Source organism: Arvicola amphibius, chromosome 6 (assembly GCF_903992535.2).
Source record: "Arvicola amphibius chromosome 6, mArvAmp1.2, whole genome shotgun sequence".
Lineage (NCBI taxonomy): Eukaryota > Metazoa > Chordata > Mammalia > Rodentia > Cricetidae > Arvicola > Arvicola amphibius.
Window position 1 is genome coordinate 142,447,190 of NC_052052.2, and position 21,727 is coordinate 142,468,916.

At 40.8% G+C, this 21,727-nt stretch overlaps 1 protein-coding gene across 1 annotated transcript in view; it reads left to right on the top strand.

The window, feature by feature from the left end:
- The window catches only part of Jarid2 (jumonji and AT-rich interaction domain containing 2), a 186,018-nt gene that overhangs the window by 81,368 nt on the left and 82,923 nt on the right, over positions 1-21,727 (top strand). Inside the window, exon 2 of the mRNA XM_038335118.1 lies at positions 3,355-3,490. Coding sequence (XP_038191046.1) covers positions 3,355-3,490 — 136 coding nt within the window. The remainder of the gene's footprint in view (positions 1-3,354; positions 3,491-21,727) is intronic.

Sequence of the window (21,727 nt, forward strand, 5' to 3'; positions counted from 1 at the left end):
CTGGCCTCCACCTCAAAGAGATCTGCCTCCTGAGTGCTGGGATTAAAAGGTGCACCCCACCACTGCCAGCAGACAGATGTGCCTTTTCTTCTCCCTCCCTCTCCCTCTCCCTCTCCCTCTCCCTCTCCCTCTCCCTCCCTCTCCCTCTCCCTCTCCCTCCCTCCCACCCTATTCCTCCCCCCTTCTCTCTTTTCTTTCTTTTTTTCCTTTTCTTCGTCAATGTGGGGGGACTGGTACAAATAATTATGTAGGAGGTTGTTCAAGAGATAAATGTGATACTTCTTGGATCTCTTCCTTTGTTTTGTGATACAATATGCTTCAACTGCACCTCCTTCCATGAAGGATTAACTGCAGGCACCAATAGATCCTACAGTTTTACTGTGCTGCAGCAGGTTCATGCTCTCTTAGTCCTGGCCTGGCATAGAATTCAGATTCTGAAGTGTATATTTCATCCTTGGCGTCAAATTTTAAAGGCAAATCATGACATGTTAGGTAACCGAAAAGAAGGTATGAGAGAGACAAAGAGTTTGATTAGCAGGATTTGTGAGTTTTTGTGCTCCTCTCTAAGACCTCTCCATTCATGCTTTGTGATCTCCGAGACTGACTAGGACTTACACTACATGGACAGCTTGTGGGTCCTGCGGCTTGCCTCTGTGTACCCTGTATTACTAGGGAGCAGTGGGGCACCCACTGCTCTGCAGCTGTGAAAGGGAGTTTGATGCTGGGTATGCTGCATCGACAGTCACGGTATTGCAATGGCGTGCTTTCACCAGCCATGCCGATTTCTAAAGCAACAGTTATGTATGCATGTGTGTGAATTTTATTCTCTAGTGTTCGAAACTGTATAATCTATGTTTTCATAGGTTGCTTCTCCTATATCACGGTGCTGGTGTCAATAACTCGGTTTATATTTTAAATAGACCTCAGTTAAATAGACCTCTCATCTAGAGTCTGAGTAAGGATGAGTGCTCCAACCTTCGCAGAATGCAGCAAATATTCATGGGAGTTTCATACCCAGAGCTGTTTGGGGTTTTATGATTTATAAACTGTCGATAGAGGAAACAACAGCCATCGTTCTGGAGATCCAGATGGAAAAATGAGAATGTGATGGTAGCGGAGAGAACGCTGGAGCCTGACAGCTTTAATAAATAGGTCCTGGCTGCTGAAGAGGTGGGCTCTAGCCTAATAAGCCCACCTCCAGCCGGGAGTGAGCGCTAGCATTTGGTTGCAGGGATTTCTGCTAGGGGAGCTTGCATTTGCAAACTCAGGAGAGTTGCCATAAAATTTTAATTCAGCCACATTTTACTCTTCATATACTGTATATCTTCATATATTGCATATCTGCATTATCAGCCACATTGATTATTTGAATTCCACAAATGGAGTCTGGTTAAAAACCTTTATGTTTCTGGTTCTAATCATGAATTTGAAGGTTCCTGGTGACCTCCGTCCCATTAGAGTTTTAGAAGTTTGCTCATGTTATTCAGGTTAGGCTGATATAGTTTCTTGGCTTTCTTGGCCTTCCTGTCAAACCCCAAATCCCACCCTGGTATGTGTAGGGCCACCCAGAGTTCAGGGTGTGCTGCTGTCCTCTAACAAAAATGCCATTTTCGCAGGTCTGCAGGAGTAAGGGAGGTCTAGCAGGGCAAGGGGGAAACTGTACCTTGCTTCCTTCCTTGGACTTTATCTAGGGCAGTAGTTCTCAACCTATCTGTGGGTCAGGATCCCTTTGACGGGGCATCAAGCAACCCTACCATGGGAGTTGCCTAAGATTCACAATAGTAGCAAAATTAGTTATGGAGTAGCAATATTTTTATGCTTGGGGTCACCACAATGTGAGAAACTTTATTAGAGGCTCACGCCACTACTGCTCTAGGGAATCCTTGAATCTTAACAAATGTGTAGCTTTTTGTAGGGCTTACAATCTTCATGTGGTTGGATTTCTTTCTATGAACTAGTTTGTGTTTATGCAGAGTTTAGAAATTTAAGAATGGGACAAGCCCATGGAGATCTTACATGGTATATTTGTAATAGGAATAGAAAAACCAAGTCCTTTATACAGCCCTTATGCCCTGGATGTCAGTTCTGAGCTATTGTGCTTCTTTAGCAGAAAGAAGGCTGGAACAAGCAAACATGAGTATTCTATTGCTGCTTTTACCTCGACTTCATTTTCTTTGTTCATAGAGAAGTCATCCCAAGTGAGAAGTAGGTGTGCAAGAAGTAGGTGTGTGATTGTTCACTAGCAAAGTGCACAGGTCCAGAGGACAGCACAGCACCTCTGAATGATTTCAGCTAGCAGAGTCTTTGCTGAAAACAAAATCTTCCTGGTTCCTCAACAGGCATCTCTTCCTAGTTTCCACATGGTATCACTAATTTCACATGCTCCATGATCAAACCTAGGGCTGTGTCCTAACCACCCCTCGGTAGCTCCCTTTTCTCACATTCTCTTCTTTATTACTTAAAATGTGCAGTATCCAATCCACTTACCAAAAGAGAACCACATATGTAATGTAATGTATACACATGCACTATAGTTTATATGTGGTCTGACTTATTCCACATCCAGTTTTTGTTGACTGAGTTTTCTGTCCTGCCCGGTTCCCGCAGTTGTTAAGTCCCAAAGAAATCACACAGAGGTCTACATTAACTATAAACTGATTGGTCCATTATCTCAGGCTTCTTATTAACTCTTATAACTTATATTAACCCATTATTCTTGTTTATGTTAGTCACGTGGCTTGGTACCTTTTTCCGGGAGGCAGTTACATCTTACTTGCTCTGTGGCAGGGTCAGGACTGCAGACCAAGCTTTCCTCTTCCCAGAATTCTCCTGTTCTCATTTTCCGCCTCTACTTCTTGTCTGGTTGTCCTACCTATACTTCCTGCCTGGCTACTGACCATCCAGTGTTTTATTAAAATACAATTGACAGGCTACAAACCATTGCCTCACAGCAAGTTTTGATTTTTCCTGGGGTTATGCAACTTCAGTATTAATAGTGTTAGGTGCATGAGGAAGTAAGGAGATTTGCATTCCTTCATTGGATGATTAGCTTGATGTGTACATTGTAGTACTGAACCACATAATACTTGTTAGGAACTTGACACCTGTCCCCGCCTCCCCCCCCCCCCCCCAAAAAAAAAAAAAAAGAAATCAAACAACCAACCAACCAACCTTACTGTGTAGCCCGGCATGGCTAGGTTCTGGCTATAGCAGGTCCGGGTGACCTCAAACTCATGGAGATACACCTAACTCTGTTTCCCAGGAGTGTTAAAGGTGTGTCCTGTTGGAATACTGCCTTTATAGTAAAGTTTGTGTGCTTGATTTTTGGTGACCCTCCTCTTTACCTTTCCACAGGATGACAGCGATGGGATCCCGTGGTCAGAAGAGAGAGTGGTCCGGAAAGTCCTGTATTTGTCTCTGAAGGAATTTAAGAATGCACAGAAAAGGCAGCATGGGGAAGGCATTGCTGGGAGCCTGAAAACAGTGAATGGTGAGTGCACGGTAGAAACTGAGCATGGCCTCTCTCGTCAGATGAGCAGTTGTGGCCGTATGAATATGTTTTGTGGACCTTGTATTGAAGATTTATTTTTATGTTCTTTTATGTACTACACATGGAATTGGGAAGGTGCCTTGGTCTGTTTTGGAGATCATGAACTGAATATGAAGCCTATATTGCATTTACCTCCCTCCCCCCCTTTCTTCCATGGCTTTCTACGCAGTGTGTGTATAGACCCCTTTAATGAACTTGTTGAAATGTGGAGCCCTGTTTTATGCATATAAGAAATATCCTAAAAGCTTGCTACTCCTTGTGATATGCCATTAGTCTTGTGAGCCCCCCTGCTGGCGCCCTTGTTGACCAGGCCTTGACCATTGTGCTACAAGGCACTGTGTGTACAATGATTAGCATCCCTAGTCTCAAAACAAACCTCTTCCTGTGTTTAAATAAGAGATATGAAAAACTGGAGAGCACTGGCTCCCGTGTTTATTACTTTCTCTGTCTCTGTCATTCAGTAGGATCTTTTTGAAGAACTAACCTTAAAACATTTCATTGTCTGTTGTAGCAGCAGCATATTACGTAGTCTACTGTATGTATGTTCTACACTGTATGAAGTCAAGAGCAAAGAAAGGGCCATGAGAAGAGGTCCTGTTTTTGTCTTAAAGGTTTATTTAGCTTTGGACACAAGGGGAATCAGCACATGCATTATATCAGGTGCCAAGTGATAAATAGTTCATATATGGCTTCCAATTTTCTTCTCCGCTGCCTCCCCACAGCCCCTCATTTCCCTTGTTTCTATATGATGATTATATTTGTGTAAATACGGAAGTCAGAGAACGATCTTGGATATTGGTCCTTACCTTTCACATGTTTGAGATGAGTCTTGTTTGCCTTAATTGTAAACTGAGTACTCTGGTTTCTTGTTGGACCTAGTACTTACAGAGTAGATCTGTTTGTTGACTCGCTTCCATGGGGTCATGGCAGGGTTTGTTAAGACCACCTCTGTGAACTCCATTGTTGGCCTAACTTGTTTTACTGTTTGAAGCTGGTGATCTAATCCCTGTTGGGGTGACTTGAAGGAAGACACAAATCCTACCTGGTTGGCTGTCTCACATAAGCATTTTCTTATCCCAAAATAACTATACCATTTCTTAAAATTTTATTTTTTATGTATGGTTGTTTTACCTGCCCATGTTATACATATAACATGGGTGTGCTGAGTGCCAGGGGAGGCCACAGCAGGCAGTACTTCCCCTGGAACTGGAGCTAGAGATGATTGTAGGAACTGAATCCTGGTCCTCCAGAGGAGCCAAAGCATTATTTACCCCTGAGCCATCACTTCAGCCTCGACTCTGCCAGTTTTGTTCTATATAATATTCTCCTGATTTCCTTAATGCTCATTTGAGCCAACATATATTTGAGCCGCTCATTTGGAGAAATTATATAAACTGTAGAAACCATTTTCTATTCTTTGCTTGCAATACAGTAAACTCTAAGCCTTCTGAACATTTGGCATGGTGTTTTATTATAACAGTGTAACATAGTATTTTGCCTGGTTCAGTTTGTGAGTGCTTGGGCATGGAGTGTTGATGAAGAATAGCTTTGATTCCAGAGCAAGAGTAGAGGAGCAGCAACTACTGGTTGTGGTTGTTTTATTTTGGTGATGTTATCTTATGGGATGTTATTCTTATGCAGAACTTAGCAGGCAGTCCCATAGAAGTTCACTGTAGTTTTTCCAACTTGGAAATATTAAGTGTTATGAAAAAGAAGTTAGAAGGTTCCCCAGAATTTAGTAATGATATTACGTGGATAATGAACAAAAACCAAAGACAATCCCGTATCTCCACCCAGCGCTTGCAGCCAGCTGGCTCCATTTAGCTCTGACTTTGTGAAAATTAGTGTGAAAACACTGAGACATTGTAATGACAGTTACAAAAGGCATTTCTGTTATATGACTAGCGACTTCCATATGCATAGTAAAACTTAAGTTTTTGTCAGGGAACTTTGCTTTTCCCCTTACACGGACCCCAGACTTGTGACCCTCATACCTCTGACCGACAAGTGCTAGGTTTATAGTTCGGTGACACCATGGCAGGGCTGTCTTACCTGTCCATCCATCTGGTCTATTCTGTCTGCCTGTCTGCATCTCTGTTATCTAGTACCCGTGGAATTCAGAGGACAGCTTTTGGGAATCAGTCAGTTGTCATCTTCTGCTTTGCTGAGGCAGGGTCTCCTGTTTGTGTTGCTGCTGGGCCACATACTTCAGGCTAGATATTCCGGTCTGTTTCTGTCTCTGCCTCCTATCTTGCTTATAGGATTGATAGAGTTGTATATGCCTGCTACCTCCTGTGGGTTCTGGGGATCAAAGTCTGGTCCAGGTCTGTCCAGCTAGTGTTCTTAGTTGTAGAGCCTTCCCGTGACTCATCCAACTTGCTGAGTTGTTGTAAAGATAGTGTTGCAAAGATGTCCCTGTGAATATGCCACTGTCTCATTTCTTACTGATACTGTTTTGTTTATCATACCAGGTTGCATGTAGAGGCCCAAAATGTGAGCCTATTCCACCTTGTCTGAGAGTTTGAGGTTGTTCAGCTGCTTCAGCACCCTTACCTAGGGTGTGGTTACATAGTGTTGGGTCCTCTCAACCCTGACCAAGGTTCAGAGAATTCAAGCATACTTTTGCTTCTTCTTTTGAACTAGGGAGTGGCTGCCTTCAGGATACAAATTTGTGATAAATTTTTAAAAAACATACTGTACATATACTTCTACTCTTGTTCAAGATATTGTACCTATGTATCTCATTTAATAATGCAATGCAAATTTCTAGTCCTTAATAATTATTATGAACTGTTTAGGATAGTAAGGAAATAGAGGTTAGTAGTTAATCACCTAATAAAATTGAACTTATAGTCACATTAGGTATGTTTTCATGGTCAGAGAAAGATATTTTATATAGACAGTTTATGTTTATACACTTCAGAGATTATGGAATATGGCATTTAAGATGTTTTAATAACTTAGGTTCCTATTTTAGGACAATGAGACATGTATGCTCCTGGCAGCACCAATCTACTTCAGAGAAGATAATGGGCATCAAAGAAACTCCATATGGAGCTTACTTTCGTTGTGATAAACGTAAGCCACTGGGCAAGAAAGTGTTCCTGCCTTGACCCGTGACAGTATGCTATCCTAATTAGAAAAGCAGGACATAAAATATCCTGCTTCCCTGGGACGTCTGTCAGATATGAAAGGCCTGTAGACTGAAGATGGATGCCCCAGCCCTGTAGAGGAGCCTTGGGTGACTGTCCAGGCAGCCATCCGTCTCTGTCCTTACAGTTTCTGGAAGTTGTTCACTTGCACTTCTCCTTACTCAGTTAATATTATTTCCTTCTTAGGTCTCTGAGGGACTTGAAGACCAGATAGTTATAATTATTGTCTCCTGTGTTTATGAAACTCAGAAAAGAAATTCACTAAAGAAATGTAAAAGGATATCAGTTTGAGAGAGATCAAAAGTTAGATCTGTTTGGTAATCCAGGTTATGAGAGAAAGTAAATTAGGTACAAGACTTTGAACTCACCAAGATAGAATAGATATGGATTATTATCTCTGAATTTGTCATATGCAAGTGGACTGGGTATTGTTGGTGCATTTATTTCCTGTATATATTTTATGTAATTATTTTACTTACTGTAGTTTTTATTATATTATAGTCTTTTTTATTTTAGACAAAAAGTGGAAATGTAGTGGCATTTCAATTGTGTTTAAATAAATAAGTTTGCCTGAAGATCAGAGAGCAAATCAACCCCTCTGGTCAGCCTTAAAGACCAGGTAGTGTTAAGACACACCTTTAATCCCAATAGCCACTCTCATTTGCCATAGAACAAGGATGTGCATGCCTTTAATCCTAGTCATAAGAGACATTATAAGATGGGAGGAGACAGTTCTCAGACAGACTCATTCCTGGAGGCAGATTCGCCATTTCAGACTGTGGTTGAGGTAAGAGCTAGTGGCTGCCTATTTTGCTTTTTGATTCTTCAGGTTGAACCCCAATTTCTGAAATCATACACCAACTATCCGTCTTGCTTTGGCTCTACCAAAGTGACAAGGACTAAAAGCTTTCGCCTTGTTAAACCAAGTACAGGATAACTTTGAACAGTGTTGTGGATTGAATGCATGACTTAAACATCATCATTGAAGGTCTTTACTGTACTAGGCGGAGGGCTGAGGCAGCGTTAAGATCTGCTGATTTTGAGTCTTTTATTCTCCATGATGCTGATAATGTCTCTTTCCCTTGATGTAATAAAATGACAAAGGTTTTTTAAAGATCTTGAAGAGGCTGGGACTTTGGCCATTCTTGAAGGCTCTTGGCCTGCTGGGGATAAAATTAGGGACATTTAAATAATAACATGCTACACAAATAGCGAGTACACATAATTACACAGTAAGAGAGGGGAGCTATTAGCTGTATTTGAATTTCATTTGCTTCCTATAAATGTCATCTCAGATCTGCAAGCCCTTTGACCAGGAAAATAATTTTGAGTAGACTTGATGTAAGTTGGGTTCCATTCTTTAGACTCTTGCAGTAGGCAGGAATTGGAATAACTAAACTAATCTTCATATTTCACAGTGAGTGCTAGAAGTCTTTGGTTTTTGCATTCAGTCATCAGAACAAACTTTTGTGGCTGGGAGAAAACTATACCCTAAGAATGAAGTAGCAGTTTGGTTATCCAACTAGAGCCCAGTAGTGCCATAATTCAAAGCCAGTCTTTCTGGGTTTAGCCTCCTATTTATTTACCACTTAGATAAATAGAAAACAATTTATGAATCCTCCATAAAGATAAGGCTCCCACAATAAGAATTTATAAAACAACTCTTGTTTTCAAAGTAATTTCTTTTTGTAAATTAAAAATCATTAAGCATACAAGCTATCAAATATCTGATTGTATTTCAAACGCAGTTTTAGTGTTTACTCCCCACTTCTCCCAACCATCCTGCTGCCCTTCATCTCTCCTTGTGCCCATGAGCCTTCCTAGTCTCTTTGCCTCTTTGATTATCTCTCATGTCATTGCTCATCCTTTAGTGCTTACTTTTACCCTTTTTTGTTCTTCTTTCTAGTATCTTTTAGATGTTTCCCAGCTTTGAAGGAGATAGGTGTATTTGTTACTAGGAAAAGTACCTCAGGAAGTGGGTGATTAAGTATTTGCTAATGTGACCATATTTCTTTGCTTTGATATCTTGTAATTGTATTGACAGATAAATGCAGTCAGTCATCTGGAGGTGTGTATACACACACACCCACAGTAACTTTCAGGTTATCTGGCTTTTCACATGTAAACAAAAACAAAGAAACACAAAACAGAAAGTTCTAGTATATTTTCTTGTGTCCTGAGATGTATAAGACATACCATGTGAAAGAAAATATGGATTGAACAAAAATGTTGAAAACAAATTTTGTTTTTAAAAATATTTGTTTGCATACAAAGCTGCATACTTTACTGTAAAGTGATATTCCATCACTTTTATTTGTCTGTCTCTTGTAATCCAGTGGAGATGCCATTCCAGCCCCTTAGTTACTCACTGTGCAGCCCATAACTGTTCCACTGGTCTTCCCAAGGTCTTCTTTTATGGAAGACTTCCAAGGGCGCAGGTTAAGATTGCCATCAAGTGGCTATTGTTGGTAATAGAGAACAGATGCTGATAATTCTAGGTTTTAATCTCCCTGTGCAAATTAGTGAAGCTTAGCTGTATGGTTTGAGGGTAGTCTGCTCTTATCTTGAGCTGTTTTTGGTTAAGAAGCCTTCTTTATAATTCCATGTATGTGTCAAAAACAGGTACAGATGAAGCTGGCTATGTTCATGGCCCTGGAACCATGAGTTCAGACCATTTAGAGGCAGAGTGTAGGTAGTGGCTGGACATTCACCCAATGCCAGCCCAGATTAGGAGGATTATATTTTCAATCCTCAGAAAGATTGTTCTAGCCCACCTTCAAAGAACACACAAGGGAGAAATACCTGCTTGCTTGCCTCCTGTTAATTGTTTTTCTACTTAAGGTAGTAGTTTTTTCATTCGAGAGTGACATTTTTTTTCTCTCTCTGTTTTTGCTTGTTTGTTTTGTTTTGTTTTTTGAGACTGGGGTTTTCTGTAGCTTTGGAGCTTGTCCTAGAACTAGCTCTTGTAGACCAGGCTGGCCCCGGACTCACAGAGATCCGCCTGCCTCTGCTGTGATTAAAGGTGTGTGCCAGCACTGCCCGGCAAGAGTGAAGTTCTAAGGATTAATGAGGATTCATTTGAATACTATGTTATCTAGTTATCTAGAACACATTCAGAGAGAAGTGACCTTCTCATAAAACAGCTGCACCACGAAGCAGACCACTTGGAAATTGGAAATGGGAGCTAGGTGTGCAATATTCCAAGAATCTGGACGTCAGTATCTTGAAATCAGGAATCTATTCTAAGATCAGCTTCCTTTGGTTTCTTCTACCAGGCTATCCTAAATGGCATGGTTAAGGAAGAAGTGTCCCACAGGTCATGTGAATCAGCAGATGCTCCCACCACTGTGTACAGTTGTTTGCCCCTAAGAACTGTGAGCAGCCTGGGGTGGTAGTGGTTGAACACAGACTGACTTTGAACTGGCCTTTACTGCATGAGAAAGGTGTCTGCTCATTGGAGGGAGAAAGGAACTTTGGAGAATTTCCAACTGACATGTATGAAACCATGGAAGGGAAACCTTAAGACCTATTTTGAACTTAAGAGGGTGTATTTTGTAGCCATGCACATTACAATCTGTCAAGTCATATTATGCTCGAATTCCTGGATTCTAGCCATCTTCGGCAATATTGAACACATCAGAATTTTGAATGCGATGAAACTAACATTGACATTGGACCTCACTTTCCATTGTGTTAGCAACTGATTATGTATTAGTAGGATACCTTACCAGAAATCATCGGGATCACAAGTGTTTTTTTGGATTTTGGAATATTTTGGAGACTTTTCTGGCTAAACCAATATGAAATCCAAAGTACTTTAAATGCTGGGTCTTTTTGAGCTTTGTAAAGGATTTTGGATTTTGTGTGTCTGGAGGCATTGCTCAGTGTTTAAGAGAACCTGTTTTTGCAGATAAGATGTGACCCAGTTTTGGATTCCAGCACCCAAATCACTGCTCACAACTGCCTATAATTTCACTTACTGGGGTTCTGATGTTATCTTCTGACCTCCCAGGGCACCAGGCACACGTCGTAAATGAACATATATACACAGAGACAAAAAGCACATGCACCTACCATATATAGTGGCATTATCATATTGGGTGTAGCGGAGAATTGCTTTAGTATTTATAGCATATCATCTGTCTTCTCTTTGGTTCTACAATGTATTGTTGGGCCAAGAGACTTTTGTATGTTTCTGTGGAACATAGAGGAAAGCATGGGAGGGTTTCTGAAGTCTCTGTGTGTGTGTGTGTGGGGGGGGAAACGGTATGTTAATGCCCATAATCCTGTGGGCTATAGGCAGCAAAATTTGAGTGCCAATCTGCTTTGATTCAAGTGGTACTCGATCCATGATTGGTGGGTGATTTCTAAGATCAAAGGCCAGGGCTGTTACCAAGTCAGTTACCTAAAGAATGATTTTCATTCAGAATTGTTTTGGAAGCCATCTTAAGGTGGTTTGAGAGAAGAGAAAGGAAGGTCTCAGAAGTCACAATGGGGACCCAAAGAGGAAAAGGTATTATGCCATAGACATTATGCCATAGACATAGTGACAAACTGCTAATTCTGCAAATAAATTGTTGCTTTTTCATTTCTTAGTATTAACTTGTAGATATGACATTGTTGGACTTTGGCATTGACTTGTTAGAATCCATTTTACAGAAATATTTTATAATTGTGTGTAATTGTGCATTTGTGGTTTGAATACCTGCAAATATGTACTCATGTATGAAGTTCAGAGAACAGCTTTCAGGAGTTCATTTTCTCTCTCCACTGTCTATTCTGGCTGTCTTGCATTGCAAGTGTTTTCATCCACTGAACCATTTTGCCAGCCAGTTTCTTAAAATGTCTCACTAGCTGTGTGAGAGAATCATTGCTCTTCAGTAGTCGTGACACTTCCATGTTCAGTACGTCTTAGGTTCTTTCTTTTCCCTTCAACAGTACCCCTCCCATATATTTCTGAGTGAATTTTGCTTACATTGTGTTTGTAGTATGTTCAAAGGATTCTCAAAAGTTTGATCACCACCATCTTTAACTTGGTATGGCTTCTTATTTATCCTTTATATTTTATTTAGCCCTTTGCAAATATTTTTAATAAATACAGTAATTTAAAAATCAGTCTTCGAGCCAGACAGTGGTGGCGCATGCCTTTACTCCCAGAACTGTGAATTCTAGGTCAGCCTGATCAACAAAGAGATTTCCAGAACAAACAAAGCACCCCCTCCCCTCCCCCAAATACCTGTCTCCCAGGGCTAGAGAGATGGCTCATTGATTATGGCTGTTCTTCCAGAGGTCCTAAGTTCAATTCCAAGCAACCACATGGTGTCTCACAACTATCTGTACCCCTGCGTCCAGTGTACTCTTCATACAGGCAAACATGCAGATAGAGCACTCCCCCCCCCCCCCCACAAAAATCATTCAGTCAATCCCACCCACTCTTTCCTTATCCAAAATGTGTTTATTGGGATGGTTCCCTCCCAGTCTTATCAGAATACTTTCAGTGCTGCTTCCTCTTGAAGGAGCATCCTTCTGTCAATCACACTTTTCTGCCTCTGCACTGACAGAGGACAGTTGAGTAGCCAAATTCACAGACTACTGTTTGTGCATTGCTAAAGACTGGTGATTTTATAGTATCCTGGGCGTTTCACATCTATGAAGTAGGGAATGGGTTCTGCACCAAATATTTTATCTTGTTTTTCCTCTTCTCTTACGGAGAAAATTGAAGTTGATTTTTTTGAGACAGTTATGTTTTTATATGAAGGCTGCCTATCATTACTTGTTTGCTCCTGTGTGGGTGCATGTGTGTGGGTGTTACCTTTTCTGAGGTGTTTTTGGTTTTTCTCTAGTTTAATTGTAGCCCTATTTTATCATTGCAAACAAGGTAGTTCCACTAAATTTGCCATCCAACATGGGTCACTCTTCTGAGTTATTACAATTATTGGCCATACTTCGTAACTGTATAGTGTGGGCTGATGTTAACAGGGCAACTGCACACATTACACAGTGCAACCCTTTTTGGCATTTTAGGAATTTTCATGTCCAGTTGGAAGACTTCCAAGCCAGACTAGTGTGTATACCCAGTTCTACTTGGTATAGAGCCAATGTATTAAATTTTAGTTACATAAAAACCTCAACAAGTAATACTTAATATACAATTGACAGAGCACTTTCCCTTTAAGGTTTAAAAGTAAAATATTAACACAGTGGGCAAACCCCCCCCCATTTTTTAAAATCACACCCTGTTTACAAGATTAATGTAATGAAATTTGGCCACAGAACCAGAATAATTTTTAGGTTGGTATAAGCATCCTTGACTAACTGTTGTGGGATTCCTGTAGATACCAAAGATCATGGAAACCCCATTTCTTTAGTGAAGCTGTAGAGTCAATCATGGTCTTGTGCAAACCAGAATAATTGTCAGTTTAGTCCAGTCTGGGCACTGTAGTGAAGTCCCTAATGAATACTAAGTAGCCTGTGCGGAGAATTTCTAGATTACAGCAATCTTGTAAAAATAGCCATGCTGTCTTGTTTAGGAAAGGAACACTATTACAGATGCAGATTTCTTTCTAAGATTTATTATTTTTATTTTGTATATGGGTGATTTGCCTGCATGCATGCAGATACCTGAAGATAGCACTGTTTGGAGGGATAAGGTGAAGTGGAAGGAGCCCCCCCCCAAAAAAAAAACCCGCCAGATAGACAACATAAAGACTGGAACCTTGGGTATGACAATAACACAGCATCTAGGACTCCCCAGGATAGGAACAACTGAAGAACCACGATAAGCTTAAAGCATTGCCAGGGCATAAATGATGATGTATTTGTATCATGTATGTTGAGTACCTGAGGAAGCCAGAAGAGGGATTGGATTCAAGTTGTGAGTTGACTTTTGGGTTCTGGTCATGGGTCCTCTGACAAAGCAGCCCAGGCTGCTGAGTCATAGCTTAAAACCAGATGTAAATTTTTGTCCTGAATTCCTTTTTCTTTTTTAAAATCTGTCACTGGTTGAATCCATAGGCATGGAATGTGTGGCTAAGGATTGGCTGTTTTCCATAGCTCTATACAGTCTGGTTATTAAGAGCCCATATTTCTTTTCTGAAAAATTCCAGGCTCCACAGCCTCATAATCTGCCAGTTAACCCATGTGGCAGCTCATACTGTCTCCCCCCCCCCCTTTTTTTTTGGTATGGATTTTCCTGCATTGTGGGGAGTAATTGCACAAAACTCATTTGTTAACATAGCATGTGTCTGTGTAGCTTGGAATTGTGAATGAACCTTTCCTTGATGTGCTACAACACTCAGCCTTGCCTTTTTCTCTTTACAATTGGCTCTCAATATAGGCTGAATGATTATTCTCATTTGCCTGTTTAAGACCAGTTTTTAAATTATGTGGTGAAGGTAGCCTGGAATTCACTGTGCTAACCTAGACTTGCCATGAACTTGTGGTGGTTTTTAGTGTTAGTCTTCTCAATTGTAAACCACCATACCCTTACTTTTCAGGTTGGTTATTCAGGTCTTTAATTAGATAGTACAGTTTTAGCTTTTCAAAATGGAGTAAGCTATACAATGATTTGCTCTTATGAGACAAGATATTGTGTAAGTTGGAATTTGCTCTGGTTAGTTTTTAAGAAGCTAAGTGCACCTAGAGAATAGTTTCCCAAACTTGGTGGTAATGAGATGTTAGCTATTATTGCTTATGGACGAGAAAAAAAAATGTCCTGAGGTTTAGGCAATAATTAGGTAGATGGCAGCCATGTACCTTGATTGCTGCATAGAATTGCTTTGATATAAGATCCTTCTAGAATACTTAAGCTAAGATTGTAACTTACCTCTAAAAATATCAAGCTCAAGACAGTAGGTAGTGGGTCAGCACTTCATCTAAACAGCAGGAAACCTACTGGTGTTCACAAATAGAGAGAGGATTAACTTGCATCAGAAGATAGATGACAGACACCTGGTTTCTTGTAGCTTCTACGAAGAGGACATAAGCAGTGGTGATTGGGAAAGGCCTTCTCCAAGTGGGCAGGAGGTGTTAAGAGAAACTAGAATTTATATATGATTTCTCCCCACCTGCATATGTTTCAGGTTCTCCTTTTCACCTCATTTCCCCAGAATTGGTGTTCATCAAACTATCTTGCCTGTTTTCTTTCCTGGTCCTTGCTCTGGGTACTCTTCATTATTAAGGAGCCTAGATTAATCCTGCAAAAGGAAAGGGGGTGGCGAAGAGAAGATACTCAAATGCCCTTAGTTGAATGTGTGCGATTTATGCTCAAAAGGGACACATGCCAAACACTTGCTCAGCATTGCAAGAACATTTTGCATGTGAAAGAGTTTTGTGGGTCTCTGGTGGGAAAGCTTGTAGAGAATCTCCTCTGTGTCTAGACGCTGTACTTGTATGTTAATATATACTTGACCCCTAATGACACAGAACTCCTCTCCAAGGAAACATAGTGACTTGGAGTATGGTTGGAAACTAACCTAGCCTAGACCACAGCTTTTTATTTATAAAATAGTGAGATTGCACCAGGCCATTTATCTATAAGACTCTATCTGTAATTGTCATTTAAAAGTGGTGGATATCACATAGGCTTTAGAGAAAATTATTTCCTTCTTTCTCATGAATGCTGCATTCATGTTTGTCTGGCGTGGTGTCCTAAGAAATGACCATGATAACTGCTAGACAGATGACGTCATGCCCCAGGAAAATCTAGTATATTCCTTTAACCTTTGTAAAGGTTTCAATTAAGTTAGTGCCTGGAAAAATTCGAAATAGTAGGATGGGGTTTGGCAGTGCCCTGATATAAATCTTGTAGAACTTTCAGTACCCTAGTGGAGCTCATGGGCTCAGCCACCATCTTTAGTTTCCCTAAAGGGCATAAAGAGAAGCATGTGGGTAGTGTAGAGCATGTGTTTTGCACATCACCATTGCCAGACGAAGTTCAAAAGCTTCGAAGAAATTGACTTTGAGAATCAAAAAAGAGACATGAAGTCCGGTTTTCGGAGGCCAGTTGGATGCATGCCTTTTTCACCCTCTCAGCAGCTGCCAGGCTACAGAGCCTGTTTTGTGAAAGATCTTTAAGAAACAATGAGGGAAAACAGCTTCAGCTTGATTAGATTAGAGCAATTTATGGGCTATGGGGAGGTGCCTAGGCAGGACTGGGGGAGGGGTGTGCTGTGCTTGCTATAGCTCCTGCCTGCCCATTCGGTCACTTCATAAGTAATGAAGCTCCCATGGTGGCTGGAATTGCAGGAAGGAGAGGGAGGGGCTGGAGGAGGAGCGTGTGAAGAGAGATTTCTGCAGTCTGTCTGGAGAGCTGCCCAGGTTCCCCAGCCAAAAACACAAATAAAAATAAATAAAAGGCAAGTGCTGAATGACACAGATTATGATATTAAAAAGGGATACCATTGAAACACTGCCCTTGTTCCACTGTTGTTGGAAATGGGTGTGTGCAGGAGGGAGGGGAGGTTTAGTGCTTGGTACAACAGGCCATCCCCTGGACACAAAAGTCTGTACAATTAAATTGTGACTGTCCCTTGCCAACATATCCCTTCTCCCTAAGTGCCAGAAATTCTGTAATTTTGATTTGTCTGCATTGCAGGTCGGGGGGAAATGGCAGGATGGAAAGCTATTTTCTTTTGCCTTTTCTCATTTTAATCTATCAGGGTGGTAAAAACCAGGGAGGGAAAAAGGCGGCCAGATGCCCCCTCCTCTTCAGTGTTCAATTCTCTTCCAGGCACATAAATAATCTTCTCTCCCGACTGTCTCCCCTCCCCCTTGGCCCCGCTGCTGTTCGGCTGTCCTATTGCCGTTCGGAATCTGCACCGCCGCTTGCTTATTACGTACAGGGGAGGATTGTTGACAAGTGCTTGGGAGCCTGCCTCACTGCGCTCTTCCTTCCTCCCTCCCTCCTTTCCTCTGTCCTTCTTCCTCTGTCTCTGCAATGATCCGGCTCTGAGGATGGCTGCTCCACGGGTCTGTCAGGTGCAGTTTTTGGTGGCTTATCTTGAGGAACCTGGGATAGAAGGTCTGTTCTTATAAATAAAAGAAAAAACAAATAGCTTGTGATTCGTTTCAGTCTGATTTGGCTTTTGTTGGAGAAATAGGCCTTTGTGGGTTTTCCTATTGGGGGTCCTGATTCTATCCATTATGGATGGCAAGGGACGGACGGACGGACTGGGACACGGACACACACACACACACACACACACACACACACACACACACACACACACACACACACACACAGAGAGAGAGAGAGTATGTAAAATGTGTTTGGATTTGCTTAATATTCTTAGATTTTATATCTTCTTCCCTAAGGGCAATGGTGGCTCCTACTAAGATACCGTGGAAATTTACAAGAGAGAATTAATGCCGTTTTAAATGCATTAAGCTCTGTTGACCATTTTGACCAAATCTGCAATTTTAACAAGGCATTTAGACATTTCCATTCCACTAAAGTAGATATCTTTATTGATATTAATTTACCAATATATATGATCATTTGCCATTATTTAAAAATAGATGCTTGATTAAAATGAACTCATTTTATTCCTAGTTTTTTTTTTTTATAAATAGCATGCTCGATTTCATTTCCCTTATTCTGTTCTTTTTATATTAGTCTTCCCTTAAAATGTGGAGGAAACTGAGGCATGTTAATAGAGGCATATACTTAAGTGATTCTGGTTATACCAGAATGCTTTAGACTTAGAGTTCTTTATTTTTTCTTGTATTGGTACTATATTTTTCCTTTATTTCCTTGTATTTTGTAGCATTCCATATTTGCATTAGTGTATATAAAGTCAGATGAATATTGAATCCTATCATTTGTAGGGCAGATTGTGGCCACATTCCTGTAGTCTTGTCTTGTACAGTTTTTTTATTTCAGTATTGGAAAGACTGTTCTGGGAAGCAGTAGGCCTCTCAGCGGGTATGGTTCTGTTTGAATTCTCAATATAATCATCTAAAAAGTGGGTTGGCAATTGTTTGTTTATGTGCAAGTGAGATAGTGAGCTTGGAGGAAATCTCTCATGCTACAAACAAAACATAGCTTGAACCTTTACGTGCCTAACTGTAGCCAAGGTTAACGGTATAAATAGCTGTTAGCATATTCATAAATTGTGTGGGTCATGTGCAGCTTTGGCAAGGTATAAGCAAAAATAAGTGCACGAACTTGTAAAGTTTATGGCATTCACTGACGGCCTGTAACCCAGATTTTCACTTGCTTTGGAGAAGTAGCTTCATTTTCGTTCTTCATTTCAGGGACAAATTCAGCGATGAAGCAAACATTGCACTTTCTTACAGAAAATCTTTTACTATCTGTATGGAATATCAAGTTTTGCCATGTCTGTTTATCTCATTAGAAGACTTTGTACATACTGGTCTCATTGATGTATTTTATAGCAAAAGTTAATAAAGCTCTGTTGCTTACTTGTTCCATTGTCCTGAAGCTCGTTTCCCATAGCAGCCTCATAAGCCCAGTATTGCCTCTTATAAGGAAGGCAGCTTTTGACCCGAGGTGGTCAATGCTGAGCCTTAAATCTGTAAAATCATTTCAGTAGCTGGAGATCCAAGGATCTGCACTTGTGATGGTTGCTGTCAATAGGTTTCCTGGTAGGCATGTGTTTGACCTTCCTTTTTGTCAGTGTGAAATGCAAACAGATGTTGGGATGGTGGATGGATCTAGAAGTTAGAGCCTGAGATGGCGGAATGGTGATTAGGTAGATAAAGGTAGAGCTTGACATTGTAGCACAATGAAGATGTTTGAGGGAAGGTTTGAAGTCAACTTGTCGTAATTGCTTATGAAAGTCATGATTAGGATGTATTAGTGAAACTGAAAAATAATACATTGTATGCTTGAGCTTCGATCCTAAGAAATGAAAATTTATGCCAAAATAAGTGCTCTGATGGTCTCTGGGCTGATTCAAGAATTTTTTTTTTTTCTGAAGAATAGAAATAAGAAAACCCTGTATATAAAGTTTATCAGCTTGGTTTGGTTGGATACTTGTTGTTGAAGCCTTCTTTCCTTCTTGTGAATGTTAGTTAGGGTGTTTGAAAAGGGGGTCTCATGTCTTTGGGTGATGTGGTTCTCTTTCACCCAAGGATTAAGTCATCCAGACTAGGGCCTGTTTTGTGAACCTAATACAGTGTATTGAGATGGCTGCTGGGCCTTTTCTTATATTTCTCAAAGTGAGGAAAGGCCCTGAGCCCTGGCTGCCTTGATTATTAGAAAGAGTTCTCTACCTAGTAGACCAAATTTTCCCTGTCACCGTGTTGTCTTACACCGTATTTGTCTTACAAAAGGGGTTTAGATTTCTGAAGACATTGTGTGTGGAAACTAAGGGTGGTGGTGGTAAAGGCCTCTTGTAAATCATTGGTATATATTTTTGATATGTAACAGAAATGAACACAACCCAGTGTTACCATTCTGTAGTTTGAATTTATTTTGAGGTTCCATAGGGGTTGGGATTTTGATTACATTTTCTTGACTGAAATAGGAAATCTCCAATGCTTATTTGAGGGTAGACAAAGGGGAGTCTCAGTTGGCTGAGGGGTTGTTCTCATGAAAGAGAAGGATAATTATTTCCTATAATCCGAGGTATGAAGCATTTTCATTTGCGCCTCGTTGACCATAAGTGTCACTTAGATCCTGCCTTATGACTGTCATTTATTATCAGCACATCAGTATGGATCTGTTGTAAGCATGTCAATGGACAAGCCAGGGCTGGGCTTCTCAGGCTCTGCCCTGCTCACCCCTACCCTCCTCATTGTGTTGGACGTTCACTGCTGACCTGCACGTGTACAGTTGAGGGTTAATATCGACATTCACATGTGAAGCCGACCGGTATCAGAATGCCTGTGCTGTTTGAAAAGCAGACAATCCAATGTTTCATTTAAAGTCTGAGAGAACCAAAGCTCTATTCTTCACTAGTAATGGCGGCACACCATGCATTCTGATTACCTTAGAGAGGGTCTCTGCATTAACCAAGGAGACTGCTATTATGATCTTCCTCCCAACTGAAAGTGAACACATATGCGCAGGCACATCCAGAATGATAAATTGCTGTGGAAAATGAAAGCTCTTTGGGTGCTTGACTGTTTAATATGTAATGTGATACCTTGTGTCACAGTGACAGGGTGGCAGACGGCGTTGGCTCTGTAACACAGAATCACCTTTTGTGCATACTTCCTACAACAAAGCTACAAACATTGGCTCTCCCTAATATGCTAATAAGTTTGTGCTCCAGATGTTTGAGAAACACTGGCATAGCTTCAAAGCCCTTCCTGTTTTCATTTCTTTTTAACCCTTTGGCATTGCCTTTGTGGAATAGAGTTTTCCTTTAGTTGTTTTTTCTGCCATGCCTTCTTTGTGTCTAAAACATAAAAATTTTCTAGTTCTTTTAAAAAAGAATTATATTGTGTTTATACATTTGTGTTTTGTAATCTTGAGTTATCATTGATTGCTTAAAAATTCTTTAGTTGAAGGAGGTTTTACCTAAGTTGTGTTTCAACCTGCCTACATACTTTCCTGGGAGGGCGACAGGGAGAAATGTGTGGAAACAGTATCTCCAGTTTCCAACATGAATTCCTTTTATTCCTTTCTGCTGCTGTTCCAGACCCTTGTGTGGTGCTGGAAGGTTTTTCATTTGTTGCTAATTTGGTAGATGAGATGAATAGCACTGAGCTTGCAGAGGCCCTGGTGGCAGTTCGCTGCTGTATTTAGTTCTTGGAGGGCTATCTGGGTTTTGTGATGGTGGACAAGGAATGTGCCGGCTGTGTCACATTGCTGCTGTCAGCTGATGGCTTCTAGCTGGGGCGGCAGGCACAGGCCCCAAGTTGCCATTATGCCTGTGATTTCGAATTTTCAACTCATATTTATTGCTTTTGTGGAAGACAATAGACTGGTTTAAGTTCAACCTACTGAATATTAATGGCGGAGAACAAGTGCACAGAGGCTGGATCTTTGGGCCCTTCAGTTTTTCCTCTCAGTTTAACCTCCTGTCTACAACATCCGTTTGTGTTAGCAGGAAAGTGGGGGAGGGGGAGTGGAAAAATTAAAAATGGGTTATGTGTATGGGAGAGGATTCTGTTGCATTATTTCTTCTTGACTAAAAATAATAATTTATAACATTGATGCCAGGGCTGTGTTAAGCACTCAAAAGGAAAGGCAGCACACATTAGCCCCTCTATGGTGCCATGATGGCTATTCTGCCCTGTGACATCATAATCTATTTTGCTGACCCAGCTCTCCTAGATGAGGTAGGCCCTATGATTTGATCTAAAACATTAGGAATTAAATGTGATAGTTGGAAATGTGAAAAAGAAGATAGAAGTAAATTGCGTGTGTGTGTGTGTGTGTGTGTGTGTGTGTGTGTGTGTGTGTGTGTGTCGGGGGGGGGGGTGATTTATCCAAGCAGGATAACTAAAAATAAGTGTCATTTTCTGAGTAGTTTTTATACAGGATGGGAGTACTTAAATTAAAAACATGATCATCATGTTTTTAAAGTCAGCTCTGCTCCTTCGTAAAGGGTCTGATTCAAACACTAGCTCTCTAGTTCTTGTCATACCCATTGTGTGACTCGGAATGGGAAAAGCTTGGGGTGCCTGTGGACAATGGAGCCCTCACTTCTAGCACCATTAATGACTCAGTCTTTTCCTACAAGCAGAGTAGCTTCATTCCTCCTTGCCTCACACTGAGTGTATAACAGCTGCAAAAATTCCAAGGAACATCTCATACAATTTCTTCATGCAGTCCCCCAGTATTTGTGCTTAATAGTTATTTTGGGGAGTGGTCCTTTTAAGCCTTTTCTTTTAGGTGTATACTTTCTTCCCTCTACCCTTTACTACTCTGGGTAGATTAACACATAGACAGACACACACATTTAAATATATAGTACACCATATAGGATTCTCCCTCCCTCCCTCCCTCCCTCCCTCCCTCCCTCCCTCCCTCCCTCCCTCCCTCCCATATACCTCCTTGCACCTTCTTACAAGTTTGTAGGCAAGTCTCTAGATAAAAGTATTGAGAAAA